The 27,892-nt window shown below is 40.8% G+C and overlaps 1 protein-coding gene across 1 annotated transcript; it reads left to right on the top strand.

The window, feature by feature from the left end:
• Positions 1 to 413: 413 nt before the first annotated feature.
• LOC139465578 (toll-like receptor 4) lies at positions 414 to 23,328 on the top strand. Its single transcript, XM_071247290.1, has 3 exons — positions 414 to 542; positions 17,428 to 18,542; positions 20,959 to 23,328. The coding sequence occupies exons 1-3, from the start codon at positions 414 to 416 to the stop codon at positions 23,237 to 23,239; spliced, it is 3,525 nt and encodes a 1,174-aa protein (XP_071103391.1). The 3' UTR covers positions 23,240 to 23,328.
• The last annotated feature ends 4,564 nt before the right edge of the window (positions 23,329 to 27,892 follow it).

Raw genomic sequence — 27,892 nt, 5'->3', positions numbered from 1 at the left:
AGAGAAAGAGAGAGAGAGAGAGAGAGAGAGAGAGAGAGAGAGAGAGAGAGAGAGAGAGGGGTATGGCCGTGGTTGTACACCATTGACAGTAGCCAGGCTGACACCGGACAGGCCAAGAATCGGACGACCCCGAGTGACAGCACCACTGGAAGACGGTCGGATACGGCTCATTCACCTGCGAAACAGATTTGTAACGGCGACGGCAGCAACAGCATTGGGACATCCCATTAGCCAACGTACAGTACCACGACGACTTCGTGCTGCTGGAATCCGAGCGTATCGTCCTTTCCTATGAACGGTACTGATTGCTCAACATCGACGCCTGAGATTGCGATAGGCGAGGCAGGTTCGACGCTCGCAAGTGAGAAATTGGCGTCGAGTGCTGTTTCAAAGCCGGTTTAACTTGTTTGGAAATGACGGCAGAGAACGAGTTTATCGACGCAGAGGGTAACGTTTACGCGTGTATTCGAGAGGCCCATCCATTCATCGGGGGAGGTGTCATGGTGTGGGGCGGTATTTGTGGAGATCAGAAGACTGATTTGGTGATTATACAGGGAAACCTGAACGCTGTGCAGTACAGAGACCAAGTGTTGCAGCCAGTTGTGCTTCCGTTCTTACAAAACCAACAGCAGGGTCATTGTTTCAACACGACAATGCCAGGCCCCATACTGCAAGACTGACTCGGAACTTTCTAAACCAGCAGAACGTTGACGTTTTGCCCTGGCCTGCCCACTCACCCGATATGAATCGTATTGAACATCTGTACGACCATCCTGATAGACAGACAGAGCACGCCATCAGCCTCCCGTCAACAGACAAGAATTTCAGCAGGCCCTGAGAGACGAGTGGCAACGGATTCCAGTCCACGTCATCAGAAGCATGACGTCATGGATGAGGCGGCGTATCACAGCATGCATTGAGGCAGCTGGAGGTCATACACGCTATTGAAGGCTACTGTGTCGACAATGAACTTGTTGTGTGTCTGCGTATTTTAGGGGGACATTTTAGACAACTCTTGAAAATCAAATTTCTTACCCACCATTGCTTACCTTGAGCTTACATTACCTGTGATTGCACAATTTCATTCATACTGTGATTGATCAATCATTTGTTACCCCTCCCTAGATTATATTATAATTCACAACAAAATCTCTCCTTGTTATTTTATTATCGATCATGGAACTCGACCTATACTTTCTTTTGCCGTCCAGTTTATTATTTAAATACTGTAAAACAGGAAATTAATGCGAGCAGAATATTAATTCGAAAAATGCGAGTGACGGAAGGTCGCATTAATTCTATGCACATTAATTTTTCAAATAACAAAGTCACCTACACAAAGTGAAGTTGAGTAGTGGTCAGTTCACATCCTGCCAAGCAGCCCAGATTGGCGCCAGCCACGAATTATCCCATCAGTGTCCTTACAAGCTTGTCAAGAGCAGACACGAGCCAACGCGCATGAATGGGTTTCATGACACTAGTCCGCAGGTCAACAGGAGTGTGAGGATTGTCACCTGATCGAAGATTTGATACACTGATCTGTTTTCTACTTCTTTTGATCGAAGGGCCGAACGTATTTACTAGTACCAACAGAATGTCAACTAAAACAACACTAACACAATGATAGCTGCAAGGAAACAATTCTCACGCTTGGCCATCAAACATACGGGCAATTAGCTTAAATATATTAAAATAAGGAAGGAATCTCACACTGAAAAAAACATGGACAGGGGATTTAATGTGCACAGTTATTCAATTTATCTCTGTCTACTCACAGTTCCTGCTCAAAACGTCATTTGAAAGCGTTTTCAGGTAAGGCTTTTATTTACGTAGGTAACGTTAATTAAAATAACACAGAACATAAATCCAGCGCATATTTTTTTAGGATAGGGTTTGGGCACTCGCATTTTTAAAATGCGCATTTATGTCTAAAATCAAGAGCTCGCATTATTTTCATGTCGCATTAAATTCCTGTTTTACAGTAGTTATTACCAGATAAAGCTGTGGATAATTTGGTGGACAAACACAGAATCATAATCAGGGTGACCATGGGTTTGAACCCATGATAAATAGGCTTCCAGCACGCCTCAGTAACGCAAATAGATGCGGCGCATTGCGACGCCTCTGTGGACGTGGACAACCGTATACCAGTTAATGATGAAAAAGCTTAGACTGGAGAAAAGAGTATGCTGCAGTACATACTATTCCACCTGCTGTTTGAACAATGGGAGCAGACTGTTACTGCTAGAATTTAAATAACTGAGAGATATGTGCACGTTTCGATAACGCTTGGCGATACAGGTCAGGTTATGAACTAAACTCGTCTGAAGACATTGAAAGCGAAGTAGTATTGCATTCCTATCACTGAATTACCACATGCATTCAATCGCTACCTTTATGTGTAAATTGTTTGAAAACACAACGATAACATGATCCCAGAGTTGAATTTCCTTGTTCAGTCAGGTTATGGTAGACTTGATTTCTACTTCCGCAGGAAAATCCACTGTTGTCCTTAATTAGGGCAGTGGTGTTAACCATTGAAAACCGTATAACAAGACACGTTCCATAACATCGGTGTGCCATTGTCATTGAGTCATGCTCCTCAGATCATCGTGTCATTACATAAGAAGAAGGCAACGAAAAAGGTAGAAACACAATTTTATTTATATCAGCTAAAGGTTTCTAATGAGAGGCATCAAGACCCGAAGTGACACAGACAATGATCACTAGTTATTAAAACCACATACATACAAGCTTAAGCAGAGTAGCTAAGCAACTGTACAAAGAGAAAAATACCCCCTCTGTCCTTGTTTATTGTGCCATGTGTGGTGACCTAATGGATAATATGTGGTTGTGAACAACCTGTTATTGTCATCAATGATCATAAACCTCAATTGGTACAGCCAAATATCAACTGTTTTAAGTCATTGCTGTTGCAGTTTAAGTTCCGTGTGATTTTTATGTGATTGCATTGGTCACGCATTTTATCTCACGCTCCTGCAAGGCTCTATGCTATTTGTTATATACACCTGTATTTTAACAGCTGTAATGTCAGGTTTGTCTTCTGTCTACAACAATCACATTTGGGGGGAGGGAGTTCTGGTTTAAAGCCGCTTTGAAATGTGTTTACTTGCCGGTCGGGCAATGGGTTAAGTATTGAGCACACGAAATAGGACTAGTGACCCGGCATGTCACTGGCACATACATGGCGTTAAATCCTACAGCGAGGATACATTATGCGTGTGAGGCTTTCATTGTGCAATAATTACCCAGAGGATACAGCTATGCAATAAGTGTCGAAAGCTTTCATATAACTCTTTGGTTAATAGTTTCAAATAATTTTGTCCTTCTTCCTCGTCTATTCAATTTCATATGACGCATCAGTGCACAGTATATGCGCTGCACGCTAACCCTATCAATAACATGAACACCTCTACAATTAGCGGCGGACAGGGATTTGCACACATGTACACAATGATTTCATAGTGCTATTACAATAATCTTTGGAAGTCAACTATGCCGTTTAATGTGAGCGTGTGAAGTTTAAGTTTAATATGACATGTTATATTTGTGGACGAAGGAAAGTAAAACAGAAAGCTATTATTGTCAACGTAACAGTGCAAAACATACTCATTTGCAAGGAATATGTTCTCTGATGAAGATGTTGGCGATACATAGGTACTCTTTACATGTAGAATGATTTAGTCCACCTTCATGAAACGACGTTTAACGGCGCATTGGACAGCATTCCAACTGTATCACGGCGTTTCGGCGTCATGTGGGAAATCGCCCCGACGTGAACCTGATCTCTATCGTTTAACACTTCCGTGAAATCCACAAGCACGCTTATCTGTTGAAGTCATACAATTAGTACTTACCCGAGATTTGCAAGAACGTGTACATCTTTGCTTTGACGTCAGTTGTCACAAGTTTTCGCCGGGTTAGTTTTCAGAAGACATATAAAGATATCAAAAGGTTTATTCGGTTTGCACATGCATTCGGGCATATTCATTCGAGCGCTCAAACGAAGATATTTATGATCACATGTACCTTTCTACTTCAGTTAAAATGGGTTCAGTTACAGTACTGCACCTTCTGGTAATATTGGCTGGCCTTAGGACCAACGATATGTTACATACTGAGCAAACTGTCACCATGTGTCCCCCGTGCAGATGCCAGATACTGAATGGTAAAATTGTTGCTACCTGTGTAAAAGTCTCTTTGACATCAGTACCTTAGAACCTTCCAAATACTACTGTGGCACTTGTCCTCATCAGTAACAATTTACAAACGTTACAAGAAAGAATGTTCCCACGATTTCCACACTTGAAGGTGCTCACTGTTGTTGAGAACCACTAAGAAATCCATGCATGTTCTTGAGAATGGCTCGGAGCCTTGGAAAGGTTAAATCTATCAAACAACCAAGGAATATTGATCCAGCGACGTTTACACCTTTGACAAATCTGGCAGTCTTGGACATATCTGAAAACAAAGATATCGGCCTAAGTCGATATTGGGAACATAACATCTGGTTTAAGGAATTGCCAGTGAAGAAACTCTGTATGAATACTGACGTCAGTGAATATTCTGTACATGTATGTATTGTGATAAGAAATGAGTTCATATAGTACTTACACAACACCTCTCTGGAGGAGTTCTATGCTAACCACTTCTTCATTGAACTCTTTGGAAGGGAAGCGTTGACATAGTTTCCGAAAACTCTAAGAAAAGTATCATTGAAAGAAAACAAGCTTACCTTTGGCTGCTATCTAATGAGTTTCTTTTCTTTAAAAGGTCTAGAACTTGACTTGAGTGGAGAAACCCACGCACGTGAACTGCAAAATACTTCGACTGCCAGATTCCCACAATGTTTGGGGAAATGACCATCAATGGAATAACCGCTGATCACCACGCCTCTTTCAGTCAAATTAGTTCAACACCTTCCCAAAGAGGAAATAATCCCCCCCACCCCTTCCACAGAATTAAAAACGAGCCTCGTATGCATACGCTCGACTCCCTTACCACATTGGTAGAATATCATTTGGTAAAAACTCATTGTCATATGTCGATGTATCGAACAATATTTTATCAACGTGGACTGGTCCATTTACAGGTCCAGTCACTGGTCTGGAGAATATTAACTATCTAAATCTGTCAAATAATGGATACCTCGTGGTCTTGTCCATACAATCCCTACCCTTATTGTTCTCAATGTCTCATACAACTTCATGGGAAGCGTACTACATGACGATACTGATAGTATTGTTCTAAGAAACCAAACGCTACTACAAAATACGTGACTTTAATCAAATTTCATTCCTTTTTTTTTTACCAGAAATTGTTAAGCCGTTTAAACTCAGTCAAAGAACTGAACCTTGGAAGTAATAGCATACATCCGAATTTGGAGGTAGAACTAGGGCCCATGAAAAGTCTTCAGAAACTTGTCCTCAACAACAATCAGATACGTGGCTTCAGGCGTTCGTTACACAATCACTGGACACAACTGCTCAAAGAAACAAATTAGAGATAGATTTGTGACAGAACCCCATAGCCTGTAAATGCTACAATGTAGACCTTCTCAGATGGATGTTGACAGCCCAAATCAACTTTGGTAATCTAAGCAACTATTATTGCCTCTACAGTAGAGGAACGAAACGGGATCTGGAAGATTTGCAGTCAGTCTGTAGAGAATTAGAAATCTCATGTCATAACTATTGTCGTCTTTCACTTGGTATGATGTCGTTGTTTGTACTAACTGAGTCTTTGATAGTATGTAGCATTGGGTATCGGTACTGCTGGAAGCTACGGTACTGGTATTATGCTGCAAGGCTGCGGTACAGCATTCTGACTGAGACAGTAACTGATCCAACATTTGATTTTGACGCTTTCGTGTCATATGCCGACGAGAATCGTGATTTTGTTGTGAATGATCTCTGACAGAAGTGGGAATCAGAACCAGGCTTACGCCTGAACATACACCAGGGAAACTTCAGGCTAGGTCGTCCAATTGGTCACCAACAACATTGAAGCTGTGAAAAAGAGCAAGAGAGCTCTCATTATTCTATCACGAGACTCTCTAGAAAGCTATTGGTGTACCTATGAACCTATGGAGAGTATTACCACCGGTCGGGATGTGCTGCTTATCATTATGTATGAACAGATACCAACAAGAGACATTCCTGCTGAAATCCTGTATCATATCCAGACTGACTCCTACATCGAATACCCTAATGAAGGAGATGCAGATGTCTTCTGAATAAGTGAAAGAGTGAAAAGAGAATACGTAAAAGAGGTATGCTATGGTGGCTATGTGTCAAGGTCACGATCAAGTGAGAAGTCGACAAATTTACTGAAGAGTATTGAAGAGTTCCTATGCTCATCACATGATTTCCATGAGTGTATCCTGTCAGTTCAAAACAATCTAACAAGGCAATCGGCGATCATCAAAGGACAGAAGGCACTCCCTTCGACAAGATGAAGAAAACAGAGAACAAAATAGCAACATGCAGAAAATTTTGGATTCTGTGAACATGACTACTGATAAAACTGTGCCAGCTACCCCTATACTCTGTACACACAAAATATTTAGACTCTCAGTTTGACACCATTTGTGCACAGACTGAATATTTCAAAACGAAAATGACAGTGTGGAAGACAGACTGTTCAATAAAGTAAAGTAATTTAAAGATTCCGTAATCAAGAATGTGCATGGTGAGATGAAAATGAAGTTCACAGGTGTAAACAGCTATTGGCATCAGATAGGAAATGAACATGCCACGTTACGTAATCACGTTGACAGGCAAGCCAATGGCCCTGGGTCTTATTTTGATGTCACTAATACACAGTCTTTTTATCTCAACATTAAGCCACAGAATGCCCTCCTGGAACTGACAAATAGAAACAATGAAAATAAGGCAACATGTGTAATCAGAGACAGTTTAAAACATCAGGGATAGTAAGGTGGAGTCAATTGAGAGAAAGGATTCACGGGGTTCTAGATTTTGCCTTTTGAGACAAACGATGTTAAGAACATGTCTTTCCTGCGCCATTGACACTTCTTCGGATATTTTAATTAAGAGAAAATAGTGTGTTGGCTCTCTTCCTTTAAAATACTTTAGATGTTGCTGACACACTCACTTAATAGTGGATGTAGTGATTTGATGGACTTTTGTTTAAGGTGTTTATTTGTTACCAAACAGAAGTATAGTTGTTAAGTATAATTTTGTAAATAATCATGGCTGTTTATATGTTAGTATCCTAATTTATGCAAATTTCTGTATACCGATACCGGTACCGAGTGTACGTATGTTTCTCCACAGGGCGTCTAGGTTGAAGGTTTAAGCTTCTGCAATTATGGACAATAAGACAGTATACAGAAAGTCGTCCGAACTCTCATAATGATAAAGAGGGCCTTATGTGTTGAGTGAAGAAACCCTGGTAGCATGAGGAGCCGGGTTTTTTTAAACAATGAGATACGTAAAGATGAATCGATGTAGGTGCAAGGGTAAAGGTAAAGTATTTATGCTCAGAAATCACTGTTTGACGTCAAAACAACATATACCACATATGCTTTATGTAGGCTTAAAAGAACACTTATAATTATTCCACACAATAATGTACACGTATAGCAACAGGACAATATACAAGCACACCTACTAAAAGGAGAACATGTTCTACTTGCAAATAATCTGTTGGAGACGTTTCAATCCATTGCTCACTTTATACTCAACTTTGATTATATCTTATTACTCAGTGTCAATCTGTGTTTGCTAGTCTTGTGGTTTCAATGATATGAAGAAAGTGATTTGGATCACTGTAATGTCAAGCCGAATTATGGTACATTTACAGCCAAATGATTTATCTTAACTTCTGTGTACTTTTATATAAGCATATGACAGCTGCTGTATAAAACGTATGAAGTCCATACACAGTAAGTCGATGGTCCTGGGTCAACAGCGCGGTGTCTGCCTGAATCTTTCATAAGCGCATTAATACAAACAGTGGGTTTATATGGTGTGATCATGTTACGTCAAGGACTAACCAGACAATATCGTACAGTACAATTTCAGAATTTGTTTAAAATTTCTTGAAAAATATGTTTAAAAATATAAGTAGCATTAATCAGTGATTACTTATCGTATTTTTTTCTAGCGAAACAATACAGTCACACATGTGGAAGTTATATCACGGCAGGATATTAAATTTTATTATATTATATATTATTATATTATTTTTGTCATTAAAGCAAAATCAACGGACCAAGAGGTGTAAAATGAAGAGGTTTAATGTGTTATAATGTCAGTGACAAATGTCCCGGATCTAAATGATCACAACAAGGACATTCAAACCATTCCTCGGGGAACACGTACGATTCGGAAAAAACGCACCCAGTGCATTAACAAAAGGGCCATGGAGCTGGACGCACGGCACGTGCAGCAGCACTATTAATGGTATTAAAGTGCGGAGTTTTTGATTGCCTGACTGGCTTTTGCTACCATTCCCAAGGATGTGATTCGCATAGTCATCTCTTCCATGGGCAGGATATGTCAGGCCTCGAAAGATTCCAACGGGGGACATACGCGTTATTGATGGTAGCTGACCTTCACCTTGGACTTTTCCTATGTACCGATAACTGGGATGAATACAATCACTAAGTGTTCTCTCGGCAACATTTTGGCTTAATACCTTGTACGGTTCTTTGTATAAGTGTATTTTCCTACCTCACACAAATCTAGCTGTGCGTTTCCTTGTTGGAATAGTATGATTGTAATAAGCATTCCTTCATTTTTTAAAAAGAAGATATCAATGCCTTTGTCCCTTCAGAGAGAAAATTACAAGAGTTAAATATCTTATTATGCAGTTTTGTAAGAATAGGAAATTTTGCCATGAATGTGAATGAATGCAAAGCAGACTTGTTTAGCATGTCTACTTTATTATGTACTTACTTCTTTTTGATATATACTCGCATCCAACACATCTACCCACCTAGACGGGTGGCCCAGTCGTGTAAGGCACCGCGATTCGCTGTGCAGAGTTGCGTCCCCTGGGCACGCCAGGAACCTATGCTTGTGAGTTCGAATCCCGCATATATATTTCTAGGTTTCTCAGCACCATACCCGTGCTCGTGGATTTCACCGAAGTGGTAAACGTCTGAGACCTGCATCACTTCGGGCTTTCCTCCCACATTAAGCTGACACGCCGTGATATGACTTGAATACTAAAAGCGGCGTTAAACCCAACTCACTCACTATCTCTACCCACCAGTACATATCGTCACCTCTAACATTATTCAGTTCTGGTATATAAACAGGATCGGATCACCTACACAATTTCCATCTCCAACTTTTAAACCTTGTTAAGGACCACCTTTGGTCTTCTTTAAAAATAGATAGAATCAGTTTTACTCAAGGAAGGCAATGCCTTCGCCCTTCGCCAGTCATATATAGTTTCTATTCTTTGATTTACATTATTTATAATTACATTTGTGTAGACATCAAAACTTTAAATTCATGCGACCGACGTGCGTAAACACACTAGACAATAGAGTGACACAGATGCAAATGTCAGATGTGTTGACACTATCGCTGTGGAGTACATCATCAATATTTCATAACTTCTGACCCTTGAAGATCCGGGGTAGAATAGGTCTTCAGCTACCCATGCTTGCCGTAACAGGCGACTATGCTTGGTGTAAAAGGCAACTAACGGGATCGGGGGTCAGACTCGCTGGTTGATGCATGTCATTGTATCCCAATTTCGTAGATCGATGCTCATGATGTCAATCACTGGATTGTCTAGTCCTGACTCGATTATTTGCAGACCGCCGCCATATAGCTGGAATATTGCTGAAAGCGGCGTAAAAAAACAAACACACACTAAAAATCATAACTTCTCATGTACGTAATTAGGTTCGTCCCTTATAAGAGTCACATTTGTGATCTTTCCAAAAATAATGTTTACTGACGCTTACTGCATCTGCGCCTCAAAAGGCTTTATTGTAATTAGTGTTAAGTTCTACTGCAAATGGATTATGGTAAGAGAACTGTGTGTATTGGTTGTGGTTCAGGGAAATTCACCTCACCTTCTTCCAATCAATTACCGCCAGAGGGAGCTGTTTCAACAGGACAACGCCCCGCCACACACAGCTCGTGTCACGGTAGACTACCTTCATAATGCCAACATCAACGACTTCCCCAGGCCGTATAGGATCTCTAGATCTCAACCCAATCGAACACCTCTGGGATGAACTCGATCGACGTGTACGTCAACGTCAGAACACGCCGCAGACACTCCCACAACTGGTCAACGCGTTACAAGCAGAATGGAGCAGAATTCCGCAGGACAGAATTCGTGCACTTATCAAGTCAGTGCCGAGGAGATGCAGAGCCGTTATTGCTGCCAGGGGCGGTAACACGAGATACTGAGTTCAGCGCAACCTTGTGTTACATGACAATGAACAGTTTTCAATGCCTTTTACAACGACAACATGTGACTATTGAGCTCCAAAATGTTTGGATCTATGATATTAAATTAAATGTATCGACTTTATTAGGTACAATAAATTTAATAAAAAATCTACCTGTGCGTTTCTTTTTGTGAAGAGTGTATAGAATCTGTCGGGCTTCAAAGCCTGCATCATTCAAAACCTTAATCGTTTGATGATACCGTCCCCAGTTGACGTTATTTTTAGACATTGAGGAATTCCCATAAAGTAGTTTTGTATGTCTCCGCTCGACTGACAATGTAATCACGCGACATTTGACCTTCATGAGGAAATGAACGAAAGCTAAATTGGTCGTGTTCATGTAGGCGAGGTCATAGTCACCCACTACAGTCAATATTGCTCGTTGTAGAGTTCACTTTCGACTTTACCGTTTGAAGAGTATGTTTTATATCAAACTGTTCCCGATGTGAGTAACGGTGGTATGAGTTAACGGTGTGAAACTGTATCATTTTGTTCTTTACGTGTGACAAGGTGTCTGTGATCTTGATAAAATCAGTCTGCATGTCAGTTCGCCATCTTGGTCTAAATCGTAGTCAGTGCCCAGTGTGGAACCTTCAGGTTGCCGTTTCTTTTCTTGTTCATGTTTTTCATCAACTGTATGTTCAATATCTGTGTCTGTTTAGTGATAATTTACAAGTATGTTAGGGCCTGCTTCTTTAAAGGTAAACGTTAATTGTTCAATCTTCCGAGGATCCGATGTGAACACTATTTGTTTGATCCATGCATGCACAAAGCGTTAGGGTTTATCTCCAACATGCTATAAATGAAAAATAAGGTTGGTTGTAAAAGGCAATTATGATTGTCGTAGGAGGCGACTAACGGGATCGGGTGGTCAGGCTCGTTGACTTCATTTGAGGCATGTCATCGTATCCCAATTGCGTGGATCGATACCCATGATGTCAATCACTGGATTGTCTGGTCCGGACTTGATTATTTACAGACCGCCGTCATATAGCTAGACTAATGCTGAGTGGGGCGTTAAACAACAACAAACAAACAAAGTTGTAAGTTAACTATGTGTACCAAACCTCCTTCTGACAGCTCTCAGAAGATACCTGTATTAAAATGCAATGTTGCGAAGGAACCGGTAGTGAAAACCTGGTTGTTAGTATTGCTTGGCCACTTATCAATATTTAAGCCCAATCAACCTCGTTGTTCAGATGAGGGGCTTGGATTTTGTCTGGAAATATTGCTTTCAGCTGCAAAACCAGATATAATATAAACTATAACTATGAGCCTGGATGTCAGAAAAAAATCTTCCAACAATGCAATTTTTCGATAATATACCGAACGCCCGTTGTCCGACTCCCCATTGTCCTCGGTGCCTTCGGTTTGGTGCCTCCCAATCTGTTGACTGACATTGGAAGAGTAACCGTGTTTGCTGCCAGAAGAACAACCCTTCTGACATCCTGGGTAATGCAGTCGGCTGCAGTCTTCACATTCTCCGAAAAGTGGATGCGACAAGGCACCGCTTCCTGGGAGATATCCCATTCGCTATCTGGGCTGCGAAGGGGCAAGAGCCCTGAGCTGATGATGAGCCTAACCAGCCTGACACTGCCAGCATCCCCCAAACCCTCTTTGATGCATTTTCTATTTTAATCTGTTAATAATAATAAATATAAAAATAATAATATATGTATATGTTTGCATCGCGTGTGTTCTCCAAAGAAAACCAAATTAAAGAATCCCCTTAAAAATTAATAACCTACTTACTGGAACTGACTCGACGTCAGACACAACTTGAAGGCCCTCTGCTCAGCAGTACATGTAAGTGTGTTAATGATAAGATATTGAGCATTAACTTTTTAAAATATCTCTGGTCCAAAGGATGTAACACTCAAGATCTCCATGTAGTAGTACAAATTAGCCCCTTACCTAACACCTCACACACATTCCCGATACCACATTGTAACCACTGCAAATGTTAGCTTGGATCTGAGGAGTAATAAAGCGGTATCCTTGGTGAGAGATCCCACTCCCGTTACAAAGAGGGGCATTAAGGAATTGGAAACACGGCACTTAACTATGTTCAAGGAGCTGTACTTCACTAAGCCTCAAGATACGCTCATTATACTCTTAGTAGTAATGGGTAATTGAATCCCTCATGACACATTTCTTGCCTGGAAGCCTCGATTTATATTAATGTTTGGCCTATTAAGCATTTATTTGCCATTGACCTTGATCACGATTATCTGATCATACCTCCTGATAGGACAGATGGTTATAAGCATTAACATATGCTCAGAAGCAACTCAGGGCTTAAATATTGATAAGTGGCCAAGCAATACCATCAACCAGGTTTTCACTACCGGTTCTTTCGCAACATTGCATTTTAATACAGGTATGTTCTAGGAGCTTTCAGAAGGAGGTTTGGTACACATAGTCAACTTACAACTAACTTTTTGTTTGTTTGTTGTTGTTTAACGCCCCACTCAGCAATAGTCCAGCTATATGACGGCGGTCTGTAAATAATCAAGTCTGGACCAGACAATCCAGTGATTGACATCATGGGCATCGATCCACGCAATTGGGATTCGATGACATGCATCAACCAACTCAGCGAGCATGACCACCCGATCCCGTTAGTCTCCTCCTACGACAAGCGTAGTCGCCTTTTAGGGCAAGCATATGTTCTGAGGACCTATTCATGAGTCATGTTCCTGGACACAATGGTTGATTCATGGGTGCACAGCAGCTTCGCGGAAAGCGTTAAAGGTGGCAAACAGAACGTGCTTCTTGGTGGGTGGGCGTAAAATGCGCATGCTCTGGACACGGTGAATTTCTGTTGACTTCGGATGTTCACAGTCATGTGCAAGTAGGAAATGGATATCTCTCTCTAAGTTACAGAATAGTGAACTAGGATAGTGCAGAAAAGAATAGAAAAAACACAATTTAAGAGAGTTACATGTATCTATTACACTGTTTACATACGCTTATTAAACACCAACTTCATTCCAAGTTTCAAATTTATTTCAGTTTATGTTATTACATTTTCATTGTTCATGACATTACAAGGGGATTTCACATTTAGCTGATTGCAAGGTAAGTTCGTGTTTAGTTAATCGAGGTGAGTTTCTACTGCGAACCATCGGTAGCAGAGCGTGGTAGATCTGAAAATTGGTTTGTTAGGTGGTAATAGTGACTGGTATTGCTAGGTCTTAGAGTCAAAGTACCTGTCATATAGATAGGATAGATTGCAGGTGTAGTTTGAGGCTTGCTTCTTCACAATGGTTGATAAAGCAACGAGCATGTCTGATATGTCTGAAGATGAAATAATAAAGTCTGAAAAGGCTACAGGTATTAGGTTCACAGTTTTGCATTTTCGTGTAAAGTGTGCTGAACACAGGTATTGTGCTGGTAATCCAAGGATCATAATCAGGGCAAATCTGAGATTCAAACCAGGGACCAGCGGACCCTGGCATGACCCTGACATGCAGATAAGACTGTGTGATCTGGCTGACTCTCTTGGTTAATACACCGACTGTGTGATCGTTGATTATATCATGTAGCACAAGCTTTGGCGACGACTTTATTCACAGTCGCCGCTATATAGACACATAGCTGTTGTATTACCGACTGCAACGTAAACCACATTATCTTCATTGCCATCTGTTCGATGTACTTGATAGCGATGGAAGCGATAGATTTTCTGAATGTGGGAGACTTGGTTGACTGATTCATCCCCGAAGTACATGTGTTATGTGGCAACGTTTTAACGAAAGATCCATGGCAATATGATAGAAGTGTTGGCATTCCCGTAGAGACATCATTATCCTTACACAATTATTTGATTTAAATCTCGTCAGTTTCTTGCTATGTGCAGTTGAAAGCAAATCAGATCCGCATTATCATTGTGGTTCATACTTTCATCATGAGTATTATTTCAAATGAAACAAAAAATAGTAATACAGTGTAGTTTCAGAGAAAGCAGAATGAAACCTAGATTCATGTTGATACTGTTTCGCGTTTATAATGATAATAATAATAATAATAATAATAATAATAATAATAATTATAATAATAATAATAATAATAATCCACAAATACTTATGCTGTGCCGGTCCTTTCGTATTCTTTTCGTGTTGTTGATTGGACGAAACAAGAAATTCCGGGTATCGACACCATCACACGAAGAATCATGTCAGACAATAGATCCCACCACCCACGCTCTTGCCTCAATCGCTTATATTTACCAATTATGATTAGAGGGCGTGGTTTGATCAGCGTGGAGGCTCTTCATGATAGAATCGTTTTGTGCACTTTTGCACACATTTTTTTGTCTGATGATCCTCTTGTGAAGTATGTCTAGACTCATGATGAAAACAAGACATTCCACAGTTTTCTTAAACGCGCCAAGGATGTGGGACAAAATCTCAACATCAGTGTTGATTTTGTTGATGGTTCTGTGATGGACAGTACAGAAATTAGTGTCAACCAACCGAAGTGCCATATCAAATCAAATCGACCCAGACACAGTTTTTCAAGGAGAGGCTATCTGAACGACCACTGCATCGGGTTTATGTGCAGAGCGTTGAGGAAATCAGCAACGTCTGGGCGGTTGGCCTGAAAGCGTCGATGTGTGATTTGGCATCAAAATGTCAACATTAAATGTAGATTATGCAATGAATTTAATGATACTGTCCAACACATTGTCAGTGTTTGCCCAGCTTTGGCATAAACACAGGATCTAAAGCGACATGAGGGAGAGGTTCGATCATTTTATTACCGCCTTCGCCACGTTTGTGATTTTGACACAGAGCTCCATCAATGGTACGACCCGGAATATGTAGAGGGCGTCAAGGAAAAGGATAAATATAAAATTCTTTGGAATAGGCCCGTATACTGCTTCAAATCTAACCAGGCCTCTTTTGCTGCATTTTGTAATATTACCTGTCGATAGTAATAATCACCACAAGTTTGCCTTTTACGCTGACGGTAAACGCTAGATAATCGAGACTAGTCTGGCGTTGGCGTTTCATATTTATTTACAACTGAGATAATTCGGGGAGATGCTATTGTGTAGTTTGTGGTAAAGTTATTTTGCGTTAGTTTTTCAATGTTTTACAAAATTTTAATATTCCAATAAGGTTTTTTTGAGCATTCAGACGTCAGCTGAATAAAACCTTTGCGGGACAATCTCATTGACGTCAGAGGGTCCGGTTTCATCCGGCGGGGTTGTGTCACATATCTTGCAGATGTGGAGCTATTCCGGTCATATTTAGACTGAAATAGTGATACATATTTCAGCGTCAAGCATATCTACTATATGTTTATGTAGTCGTATAGGTATAATCACAAGGTGAAATGGGGTTTAACGACGCGCGTACTTGCGTGCGTGTGTGTGACGGCTTGTAATAGTCCGGACAAGTCCAGTTCGCTGAGATACCATGCAGAAGATTAAAATGGGTACCACACTCAGACACAGTATACTGACAACAGACAGGGTAACAACCAGTATCATCTTTTATAGTCTTCTGGCATGAAGAGATCGGGAAGTGAACAACCGACCTTCCCCTCTCCGGACAGACGCTCTATCCACTAGACCACAGATGTTGTCCAAAGGCCAAAGAAGGCAGAATACTTCATCTTAACAGTGTCAAGACTCACTGGACCCTTAATGCAAACTTTATACCCTCACTTAGACATTTGGATCCACGACTTTCGTACTCGGTCATAGAACAACTACACAGTTTTGAATAACGTATTTCATTTAGAGTAGATTTCATGAACAAACCTCAGGGACTGAGATGGAATTAAAGGCAAATTTCCATTGGTGCTTTCCCATGAACTATTGAGAATTTCGGATGAATGAATCACTGTGACTCTCTCCGTAGATCTGTCAGCACAACGTTCATGTGTAATGCCCTGTCAATCTTTCATTGTTTCAAATCTGTTTCCTGCTTTCAATAATTATAATTCTTTCATCACACAATACTCTTAAGACGTAATTGTAATTTCAGTTTCACAAGTACCAGTCGAACGCAATAGGCCTCAGGATGCAACCTATCCCTCTCAAACGTGTCGTAATATTTTAATACATGACAGCTGGAGCCTTGATCAAGTGACAAGGAAATAATATTACTACAACGGAAAGTGTTGTCAGCATTGCTTCCTTTTCGTGAACACCAGGTATCAATAGTGTTTGATAGTTTTCACAAACACAAGAATATCTTTGAGCTCATATTTTCCTGAGCCATTGTCTAGTTGAAGTGGGACTATTTGTCCGCACGATGGAGCGGAAGAAGATTGCGCTGTATTCATTTCCTGCTCTGTCGAGTGAGTACACATTGTAATTAGTTAGTGGTTGACCCGAAGATTGCCCAGAAGGTAGGATTTAAGTACGTGCAACTTCAATGGTAAGTTTTTAATATAATTTTATCATAATGATCTCGGTTCTCTATTAATGTAGATGGTTTTATAGTAGACCTATGGAGGATATTTCTAAAATTGACGTATCAGTGACAAAGATTATTTCCGATGAAAGTCTTTATTTTGACTTTTTGACTGTCACACACGAGGCGCAACACCAGCATTGCAACATATATCTCACACATAGTACTGTAGTACTGTGCTGTAGTGCTGTTGTCTTTGTAGCGTTGTGTCGTGGTCTAGTGTAGAAACGCGTTGTAACTCACAGTACTACCCACAATATGTTACCACACCACAACACAGTTCTTCAAAGACACTGCACTGAATCACAGTACAACCCGAGGACACAAGACAACACTACACTACATTTCACTACACCACAAGACAACCCAACACTCTATTCAAACACTCTACCAATACATAACGCAGAAATACACCAATGCAACATATACCTACACTTTTCTCAAACTCACACACGACACTACAGAACAACTCAGCAATAAAACACAGGACAACCTTATATTACATTACACCACTGCTACTCCACAACTCAGTACTACGCCACAACACAGTGCTACACCACAACACAGTACTACACGACAACACGGCACTACGCCATAACACAGTACTACACGACAACACAGCACTACGCCATAACACAGTACTACATGACAACACAGCACTACGCCATAACACAGTACTACATGACAACACAGCACTACGCCATAACACAGTACTACATGACAACACAGCACTACGCCATAACACAGTACTACACGACAACACAGCACTACGCCATAACACAGTACTACACGACAACACAGCACTACGCCATAACACAGTACTACATGACAACACAGCACTACGCCATAACACAGTACTACACGACAACACAGCACTACGCCATAACACAGTACTACATGACAACACAGCACTACGCCATAACACAGTACTACATGACAACACAGCACTACGCCATAACACAGTACTACATGACAACACAGCACTACGCCATAACACAGTACTACATGACAACACAGCACTACGCCATAACACAGTACTACATGACAACACAGCACTACGCCATAACACAGTACTACACGACAACACAGCACTACGCCATAACACAGCACTACGCCATAACACAGTACTACACGACAACACAGCACTACGCCATAACACGGCACTACGCCATAACACAGTACTACATGACAACACAGCACTACGCCATAACACAGTACTACATGACAACACAGCACTACGCCATAACACAGTACTACATGACAACACAGCACTACGCCATAACACAGTACTACACGACAACACAGCACTACGCCATAACACAGTACTACATGACAACACAGCACTACGCCATAACACAGTACTACACGACAACACAGCACTACGCCATAACACAGTACTACATGACAACACAGCACTACGCCATAACACAGTACTACACGACAACACAGCACTACGCCATAACACGGCACTACGCCATAACACAGTACTACACGACAACACAGCACTACGCCATAACACGGCACTACGCCATAACACAGTACTACATGACAACACAGCACTACGCCATAACAGAGTACTACATGACAACACAGCACTACGCCATAACACAGTACTACATGACAACACAGCACTACGCCATAACACAGTACTACACGACAACACCACAACACAGTACTACACGACAACACCACAACACAGTACTACATGGCAACACAGCACTACACCATAACACAGTACTACACGACAACACCACAACACAGTACTACATGACAACACCACAACACAGTACTACATGGCAACACAGCACTACACCATAACACAGTACTACACGACAACACAGCACTACGCCATAACACAGTACTACATGACAACACAGCACTACGCCATAACACAGTACTACATGACAACACAGCACTACGCCATAACACAGTACTACACGACAACACCACAACACAGTACTACACGACAACACCACAACACAGTACTACACCACAACACAGCACTACGCCATAACACAGTACTACACCACAACACAGCACTACGCCATAACACAGTACTACACCACAACACAGCACTACGCCACAACACAGTACTACAACACAACACAGTACTACACCACAACACAGTACTACACCACAACACTGTACTACACAACAAGTAAGCACTAAGCCATAACACAGTACTACATGACAACGCCATAACTCCGTACTACACCACAATACAGTACTAAACGACAACACAGTACTCCACCACAACACTGTACTACACGACAAGTAAGCACTAAGCCTTAACACAGTACTACATGACAACGCCATAACACAGTACTACATCACAACACCACAACACTGTACTACAGAACACCACAACATAGCACAACATCACAACACTGTACTACAGAACACCACAACATAGCACAACACAGTACTACACCACAACACAGTACTACACCACAACACAGTAATCCACCACAACACAGTACTACACGACAACACAGCACTACGCCATAACACAGTACTACCACACAACACAGCACTATACCACAACACACCACTACACCACAACACAATACTACCACACAACACAATACTACCACAGAACACAGTACTACGCCACAACACAGTACTACACCACAACACAGTACTACGCCACAACACAGTACTACGCCAAAACACTGTGATATGCCACAACACAGTACTACGCCACAACACATCACCACACCACCATACAGTACCACACCACAATATGACAACGCAAAACTATACCACAACGCAGTACCACACGGCAACACAACAGTACACCGCAACACAATACTACACACATACACCACAACACAGCACTACAACACAATACTACACACATACACCACAACACAGCACTACAATACAATACTACACCACAACAATATGTGAGGCCATTTCTGGTTCCCCCGTCGTGATATGGCTGGAAGATTGCTAAAGGTGGGGTAAAACCATACGCACTCACTCACAATGTTTGTTCAATCCAACCGTCAGTGTCTTGTTAACATAAAACGTTAACGACAGAGAAAAATCAATCTCGATTATCTGCCGAAAGAGATTCCATTGGAAAATAATGTGAAAGGATCACTGAAAATCAGTAAATATACAAGCCCTTCGCGAATAGAGTAAGCGTGTTCTGCTGTTGCCGGTGCACCCCTCACTCACGGAAATGGCATAAAAGAGTACATTTTCTTTACCCGAAACTGCACAGCAGTACACTTGCCGTACACCGGCAGCATATAAACAATACAATTCTGGCCTAGCATCGCAGTGATAGAGGTCTAGTACCTACTGTGAGACGACAGCGAGTTTATTGGTTTTGTTGAATCATTTCCTTATAACGTTAAACGAAAACGGGGAAATAAATATAAAAAAATATTTTGCTCTCATTGTTTGTTATATTGAAATAATATCACACAGCTGTTCCAGGGATGAATAGTAAAACAAAAGGGTGGACTTGTCTCGATTTCATCAAGTGTGATTACCTGGTTTGAGAGTAATCATGCGTTCAAGGCAAAAATGTAAGATAATACGGATCGTTCAGAACTTCTAATTACATTTTAGATAATACAATACGGTTTCATATACAAACCCCAGACTGATTTCTATCGTACAATCAGATCTTTAGAAGAAGACCCCATCACAATTTCTAAAACTATCGTCGCTAAGGAGACCAAATAGAAATTTACATCCGTCGTCAAGCCGCCACGTTCTCGATCAATTGTCCTGGTATCTATCAATGATGATACCTGCAACTCATTGATGGAATTGTTCCCAATAAGGACAGTCATCCATACTATATGCACTGTAAACAAATCCACATGGTACGAGCATAATCACACGTCCGTCGCAATAGCTAACCAAGATAAAAAATTACACCATTATGACAGCAGCTGGACAACATGGGCTATTTATTGAACAGCGAAAACTATATGATAAGGGAAACACATTTTATAACCATTAAAATCATTCAAAGGTTATTCAGTGTTATACCAACTATTCATATTTCATGCATTACCTGTTGGAATACTTGTTTATTTTCAGGATTAAAATGGGCCCGTTGTCAGTACTTCCCCTTCTGATGATGTGGACGGCATTAACCACAAACGGGGTGCAACACATTGGACAAGACGCACTGCAGTGCAAACCGTGTATATGTCAGAATGTCAATGATACGATTGTCGCTACGTGTGCCTACGTGTCCTTGGAATCCATTCCTGGGAATATTCCTGATAACATTACCCAACTCATTCTCCGAAGTAATGATTTAACACATCTTACAGATGGGATGTTCAGTCGCTTTGGAATTTTGCAGGTGCTCGACATTTTCATGAACAAATTCGAACACATCTCTTCCAATGCATTCCTTGGTCTTGGACATTTGGTACAATTAAATCTGTCAAAGAACGCTATCAAAAACATTAACCCAGATATATTTGCACCTTTGACAAGTCTCTCAGTCCTCGATATATCTAACAACAGAGACATCGGACTAACCGGTATTGGTAACATCACTTCGGGTGTACAGAATTTACCATTACGGAAACTCTTCATGAATAGCGTTGTTGCGGAATATGCAGCGTGTGTAATCATAAAAACGGAATTCATACAAAATCTACAAGATACGTTTCTGGAGGAATTTCATGCTGACCACAACTCCATTGAACTCTTTGGGAACGAAGCTTTGGTGTATTTCCCGAAATCACTTAGAAAAGTATCACTGAAGGAAAACAAGTATGGCAAGTATTTAGCATATATTACCAATTTAACAGGTCTAGAATACGTTGACTTGAGTGGGATACCCCAGGCTCACGAACTACCATCTCTCGATGGTCTCGAATGGTTGACAAATGAGATGCAAGACTGTGAATCTGATAGTGATTGTCACGCAAGTCGAGTCATCTCGTCAACCAACTATGCCACTAACTATGCCAACATATCTCCTCTCCCCCTAATTGCCAGGGATGACGGGAAGACAACCATTCATATTCCCGTTCCTCCAAAACTAAAGAAAGTCGTTTATGCCTATTCCCAGCTACCCTACCACATTGGTAAGCTCGCATTTTCCACTAACACGTTGGAACATGTAGATGTGTCTAACAACATCTTATCAACTTGGTCTGGTCCTGTTACTGGGCTAGAGAATATTACATTCTTAAATCTTAATAATAATGTAGCAAAAGTAATATCTCCAGACTTTTTTCATACATTCCCGAATCTTGTAACTCTCAATGTATCTTATAACTTCATGGGTAATGTGCTGTACAACGACAGTAATGGCACAGTTTTTCTGAACCAAAACAGACTCCAAGTACTGGACCTGCGATCAAATTTTATCCCTAATCTCATGAAGAATGTATTTAAAAGTCTCCATTCCATCAGAGTGCTAAACTTAGAAAGCAATTTCATACATCCGCATTTAGATGTAGAACTCGTACAAATGACCAACCTTGAGAGTCTTATTCTCCGCTTTAATCAAATACGGTGGCTTCCGTTGCCTGTCAGACAATCACTGAGTAAACTGGCTTCGAAACGCAAGACAAACAAATTAGAGGTTGATTTGTCCCAGAACCCCATAGCCTGTACATGCTACAATTTAGACTTTATCAAATGGATGTTGACACCCCAAATCAACTTTGGTAACCTAAGCAACTACTATTGCCTCTACAGTAGTGGAACCTTACGTCCGCTGGACGATTTGGAGTCAGTCTACACAGAATTAGAAAAATCTTGTCATAACTATTTTGGTATTTATCTTGGTGTCGTATCGTTGTTTGTACTAACTGCGTCTTTGATAGTCTGTAGCATTGGGTATCGGTATCGCTGGAAACTACGGTATTGGTATTATGCTGCAAGGCTGCGGTACAGCAACACAACTGAATCAGTAAACGATCCATTATTTGAATTCGATGTTTTTGTGTCCTTCGATGAAGACGATCGCGACTTTGTGGTAAATGATCTCATAATGAAGTTGGAAGTAGAGGCAGGCTTAAGACTGAACATACACCAAAGAAACTTCAGGCCAGGTCGTCCGATTGCCGCCAATATCATGGAAGCCGTGAAAAAGAGCAAGAGAACATTGTTCGTGTTATCTCGTGGATCTCTGCAGAGCTATTGGTGTACCTATGAATTTCAAATGGCCAACATGGAGAGTGTTACCACTGGTCGGGATGTGTTGATGATCATCATGTATGAACAGATACCAACAAGAGACATTCCTGCTGAAATCCTGTATCATATGCAGACTGACTCCTACATCGAATATCCCAATGAAGGAGATACAGATGTCTTCTGGAGAACCTTAGTTGAATCACTGAATAAGTAACATGAGGCGAGGTGACTATGCTCGGTATCGGGATCGGTATCGGGATCGGTGGTCAGGCTCGCTGACTTGGTTAATGCATGTCATCGTATCCCAATTGCGTGGATCGATGCTTGTGATGTCCATCACTGGATTGTTTGGTCCGGACTCGATATGTGCTGATTATATGTGTAGATATGTTCGGATTATATACGTAGATATGTTCGGATTATATGTATAGATATGTTCGGATTATATACGTAGATATGTGCGGATTATATGTGTACATATGTTCGGATTATATGTGTAGATATGTTTGGATTATATGTGTAGATATGTTCCGATTATATGTGTAGACACGTTCGGATTATATACGTAGAAAGGTGCGGATTATATACACAGGCATGTGCGTATTATATTTGTAGATATGCATGGATTATATATGTAGATATGTACGGACTACACAAACACACACACACACACACACACACACACACACACACACACACACACACACACACACACACACACACAATGATAATAACTTGACCGTGTAATTCTCAGGGCATGAAGCGTTACATATCCACATTGAAGTGTGTGACAATGCCACAATATTTCTTGTGGATCTATATTAACCACATGTTCGCGGTGTTTTAATTTCCTGTTTTAGAATCATCTTTGTTCTGCTGTTGTTTCTCTAGATCGATCTCTCCAATTCATATTCAGTGCACATTGTTGTATTTGCGCTTGGAAATAAAACAAATTCTATTTTAAATTCATGGTTTGTGATTATAACACTTAAGGATTGACTGTGCATGTTTTTCGATTCATTGAGGAATGAATCGATGTGCAATCTGTATAAATCCGCATATTGGTTTCTTACAAACGTTTGCACATCGGTGTCTCCGTTCATACCTTTTTCACTCCTTTTAATTAAATTCGACAACGAAACCATCTGTTATCTTCAATAGTTTAACCAACTATAGTTTCATATATCAAAGCAGACAAAAATGACGAGATTGATAAACATTCGAGGTGTAGTTATACATACTGTGGCGTGACATGAATCAGGTGATTGTTCAATTATGCACATAACTGGACACATCCATAAAGTTAGTAGCCAATCAACGGAGAGTAGGGTCAAAAATTCATGGGACCTGTCAATCAAGGCAAGAGGCGAGACGAACCACAACAATCAGACTCTCAACAACCGAGACAAATATGTCCGGGAGAAAGCGGTTGTTTCAAATGACATGGTCAGTTACCGCCTTATTTAAACATTAGTCCCAAGAGAACGGAAACACACAGTTGGAACAATGCAGGTTAGAAAAGAAACCCGAAGACCTGAAATTTGTAAAGCCCAGGCGAGCGGACAAAAATCAGGCGAGCGAGCCTGCACGTTTGCTGTTTCATTCCTTCTCGGCCTTCGGTCTCAAAGGGTAGTTTGGACAATAAATATGCATGAATTTTTCTAAATGTCCTGTGCATGACGATACACGTGAGCAGAAAGGTTGCTTGGTTGGTTGTTTAACGCCGCACTCACCAATATTCTACCTATAGGACGGCGGTCTGTAAATAATCGAGTCTGGACCAGTCAATCCAGTGATTGATATCATGAGCATCGATCCATGCAATTAGGATCGATGGCATGCATCAATCAAGTCTGACCACCCGATCCCGTTAGTCGCCTCTTTCGACAAGCATAGTCGCCTTTTACGGCAAGTATGGTTTGCTGATGACCTATTCTACCCCGGATTTTCACGGGTGGTGAGCAGAAAAGGAATTCCCTTGACTGTAATATGGGGTGGATGTGGCTTACTTTTTTACATTCATTAGGAAATGGATGCAATAACACGTGACCAATTCAGCGATGAGAATACAGGAATTACAATCGACACAACGGGAATTTAATTATTTAAATGAGTGAGTGAGTGAACTTTTACCACCAAGGTACCCTACCTCTTAGAGAGAACAGAATGTCGTGGTATCTGTGACATCTGTGAATCACATCTGTTCTACTCGGCAATAACTAGATAGCAAACTTTTCCCGGTACGTCTGAGATGACAAGGTGTGTGATGTGTATAAGATGACATACAGTGAAAAGAAATAACACGATCACATAGCAATAAACACGGATAATTGAAACACAGCTGGGGATGTCGTACACTGTATATCATCAATTGTAGTCTGCCTTGGCCAGAAGGGGCCGTTGCAGGCCATTGTTCTGACGTGATATCTAATAAGTATAACAATTATTTAGGAATTAGAGCTATTGATTTCAATATCAAAGACAATCCAGTTTTTGTTAGATTGTTATTAGGAACACCATTGAACTCCCCTCCTTTACTAGGAGACAAGGTACAATAACGAAGATCGTGCTTCTATCGCCTCTCATAGTTCGACATGATACACACGAATCTCAGCGTGAACTCCCATAACAAATAATCTGTTTCACGATGAATAATATTCCAAACAAGCACCAACACTATGAATTATTACGCGCAAGTGAACACACACATACACACACACACACACATATATATATATATGTGTATATATATATATATATATATATATATATATATATTAATATATATATACCGTAAGTCTGGAAATTAATGCTTCTCCACATTAATACAACTACTGACCCCTAGCCCAAAATGTTACACCTGCTGCCCAATAAACCATGTTTGTGTTAGTATTCAAGTTGGTATTTCCGCTATCCAAAGTGTGCAGTGAGGCCGTCTTATTGTTGATAGTCATTTTGTAGACATGAATGCGGGTAATTAATGCGGGCAAAGGTCACTCGCGTTTTTTTTGTATTTGGTTTATGCTCGCGTTAATTTCGATATTTACAACATATGTTTTATGATCATGGCGAAAGAGTGAGTGAGTATGGTTTTAAGCTGCTCTTATCAATATTCCAGCAATACCACGATGAGTGACCACAGGAAATGACTTTTTACCTATGTGAGGAATCGAACCCAGGTCTTCGTTGTGACGAGTGAACGCTTTGAACACTTGGCTACCCCTCTGCCCCAGAGTGACAGAATCAGCTGGTGTGCCATTTCCCTTATCTTCCTGTTTCTAGTTTGATTCTAGTCTTAACTTACACAATATAGTGATGGTACAATATTCAATGGCAGTATACAAAATGCAAAAATTCAGTGGTGAAAGCAAAAGTCAGAGATAATTGTATATTCCCCCTGCGGCGACAGCGGTCAAGCTTCCGAGATGGGTCTAAGCTAGGAATCCGGGGTAATAAGTGTTCACAGGAAAGCTGGTCTTGATGTAATGAAACGTGAAATATGAAGTGTGATGGAAATAAGAGGCATGCTCTTGTTCCCTTATATACAGTCTAAATAGCATCTGGAAATTTCCACACACTGCCAGACTAGGGTAACGGTCCGCCTTTTGCACATTTCGCAATGTACTACTGAACGAAGTCAAAGAACACACGATTTTTTTCATATTTCCTTTGTCAATCTGTCATGGCATGACAATTTGACTGGAGTAGAGTATTATGCATCATAGTCAACCAGAGTACCGGCTATATATGAGTGAGTTAGTGAGTATGGTTTTACGCCGCTTTTAGCAATATTCCAGCAATATCACGGCGGGGGTCACCAGAAATGGGCTTCACATATTGTACCCATGTCGGGAATCGAACACGCGTCTTCGGCGTGACGAGCGAACGCTTTAACCACTAGGCTACCCGACCGCCCCGGCTATATATGAGCTCATGCAACTCATTGAACAAGCTTACATACAACGAACAAGTTTAGACACAAGTGTTACATGTCGACTTCCAAATTGAAACAATAAGTTAACCCGGAAATCTTTACGTAAGAGAATTCAGTGTGAAACCAACGAACAGCATATGGTATACAATTAACAGGTGTATATCAAAACAGACTATATTTACAAATCAATACAAATTACTGCAAAACAATTGCAATAGAATGGAAGCACAAAATCTAATGTGCAGTATACAATATGATAGCAGTTGTAATAACATTCACCTAGAGCAATAGTCAAGCTTCCAAAATAGGCCTAGGGTGGGTAACCAGCATGAAAACAATGATCTTCACACATTCGTTGGCCTTGATGTGATGTGAGATGAAAGAGGCACGCCCTTGCCCCCTTATATAAATCCCTTGATGCAGGTTCTGTATAGTGCCGGGTTACTCTAGCTGTTGTAGAAGATTCCAGATTACACTTGACTCCACAAGCATCTGAATATAGTAACGTCCTAACCACTGACCCCATAAGATAGTAAAACCATTCCTAAGACACAATGCTATGAGCTTCTACTGAATCTCAACAGAAACGATTACAACATTGTTTAACAATACATTACATGGCCATATAACACAAGGAGCTTAGACACAATGAGCAAACTTACCATTGTTGGGAAATGTTATCGCTGAATTGAAAGTCCCGAATACACCAGGCAGATAATTATGTTGTGGTAGTACACTGGTTCACTGACGTGGTCCAGTGTTGTTATGCAGCGTTAATTGTAGTCATTGTATTTTAGTGAGACATCTATTACTTTGTGTATTTTGTCATATAAAGATCAGGTTTCTCAACTTGATCCTGGGACTGTCTAGTAAGGATCACAGTGAGTAAGTAGGTGGGTGTCATGTCGCTTGTAGCAATGTTCCAGCAATATC

The sequence above is a fragment of the Haliotis cracherodii genome, unplaced genomic scaffold (genome assembly GCF_022045235.1).
Source record: "Haliotis cracherodii isolate W230 unplaced genomic scaffold, xgHalCrac1.p SCAF_18, whole genome shotgun sequence".
Lineage (NCBI taxonomy): Eukaryota > Metazoa > Mollusca > Gastropoda > Lepetellida > Haliotidae > Haliotis > Haliotis cracherodii.
The sequence above is the reverse complement of the archived record's forward strand: the minus strand, read 5'-3'. Positions and strand labels throughout refer to the sequence as shown.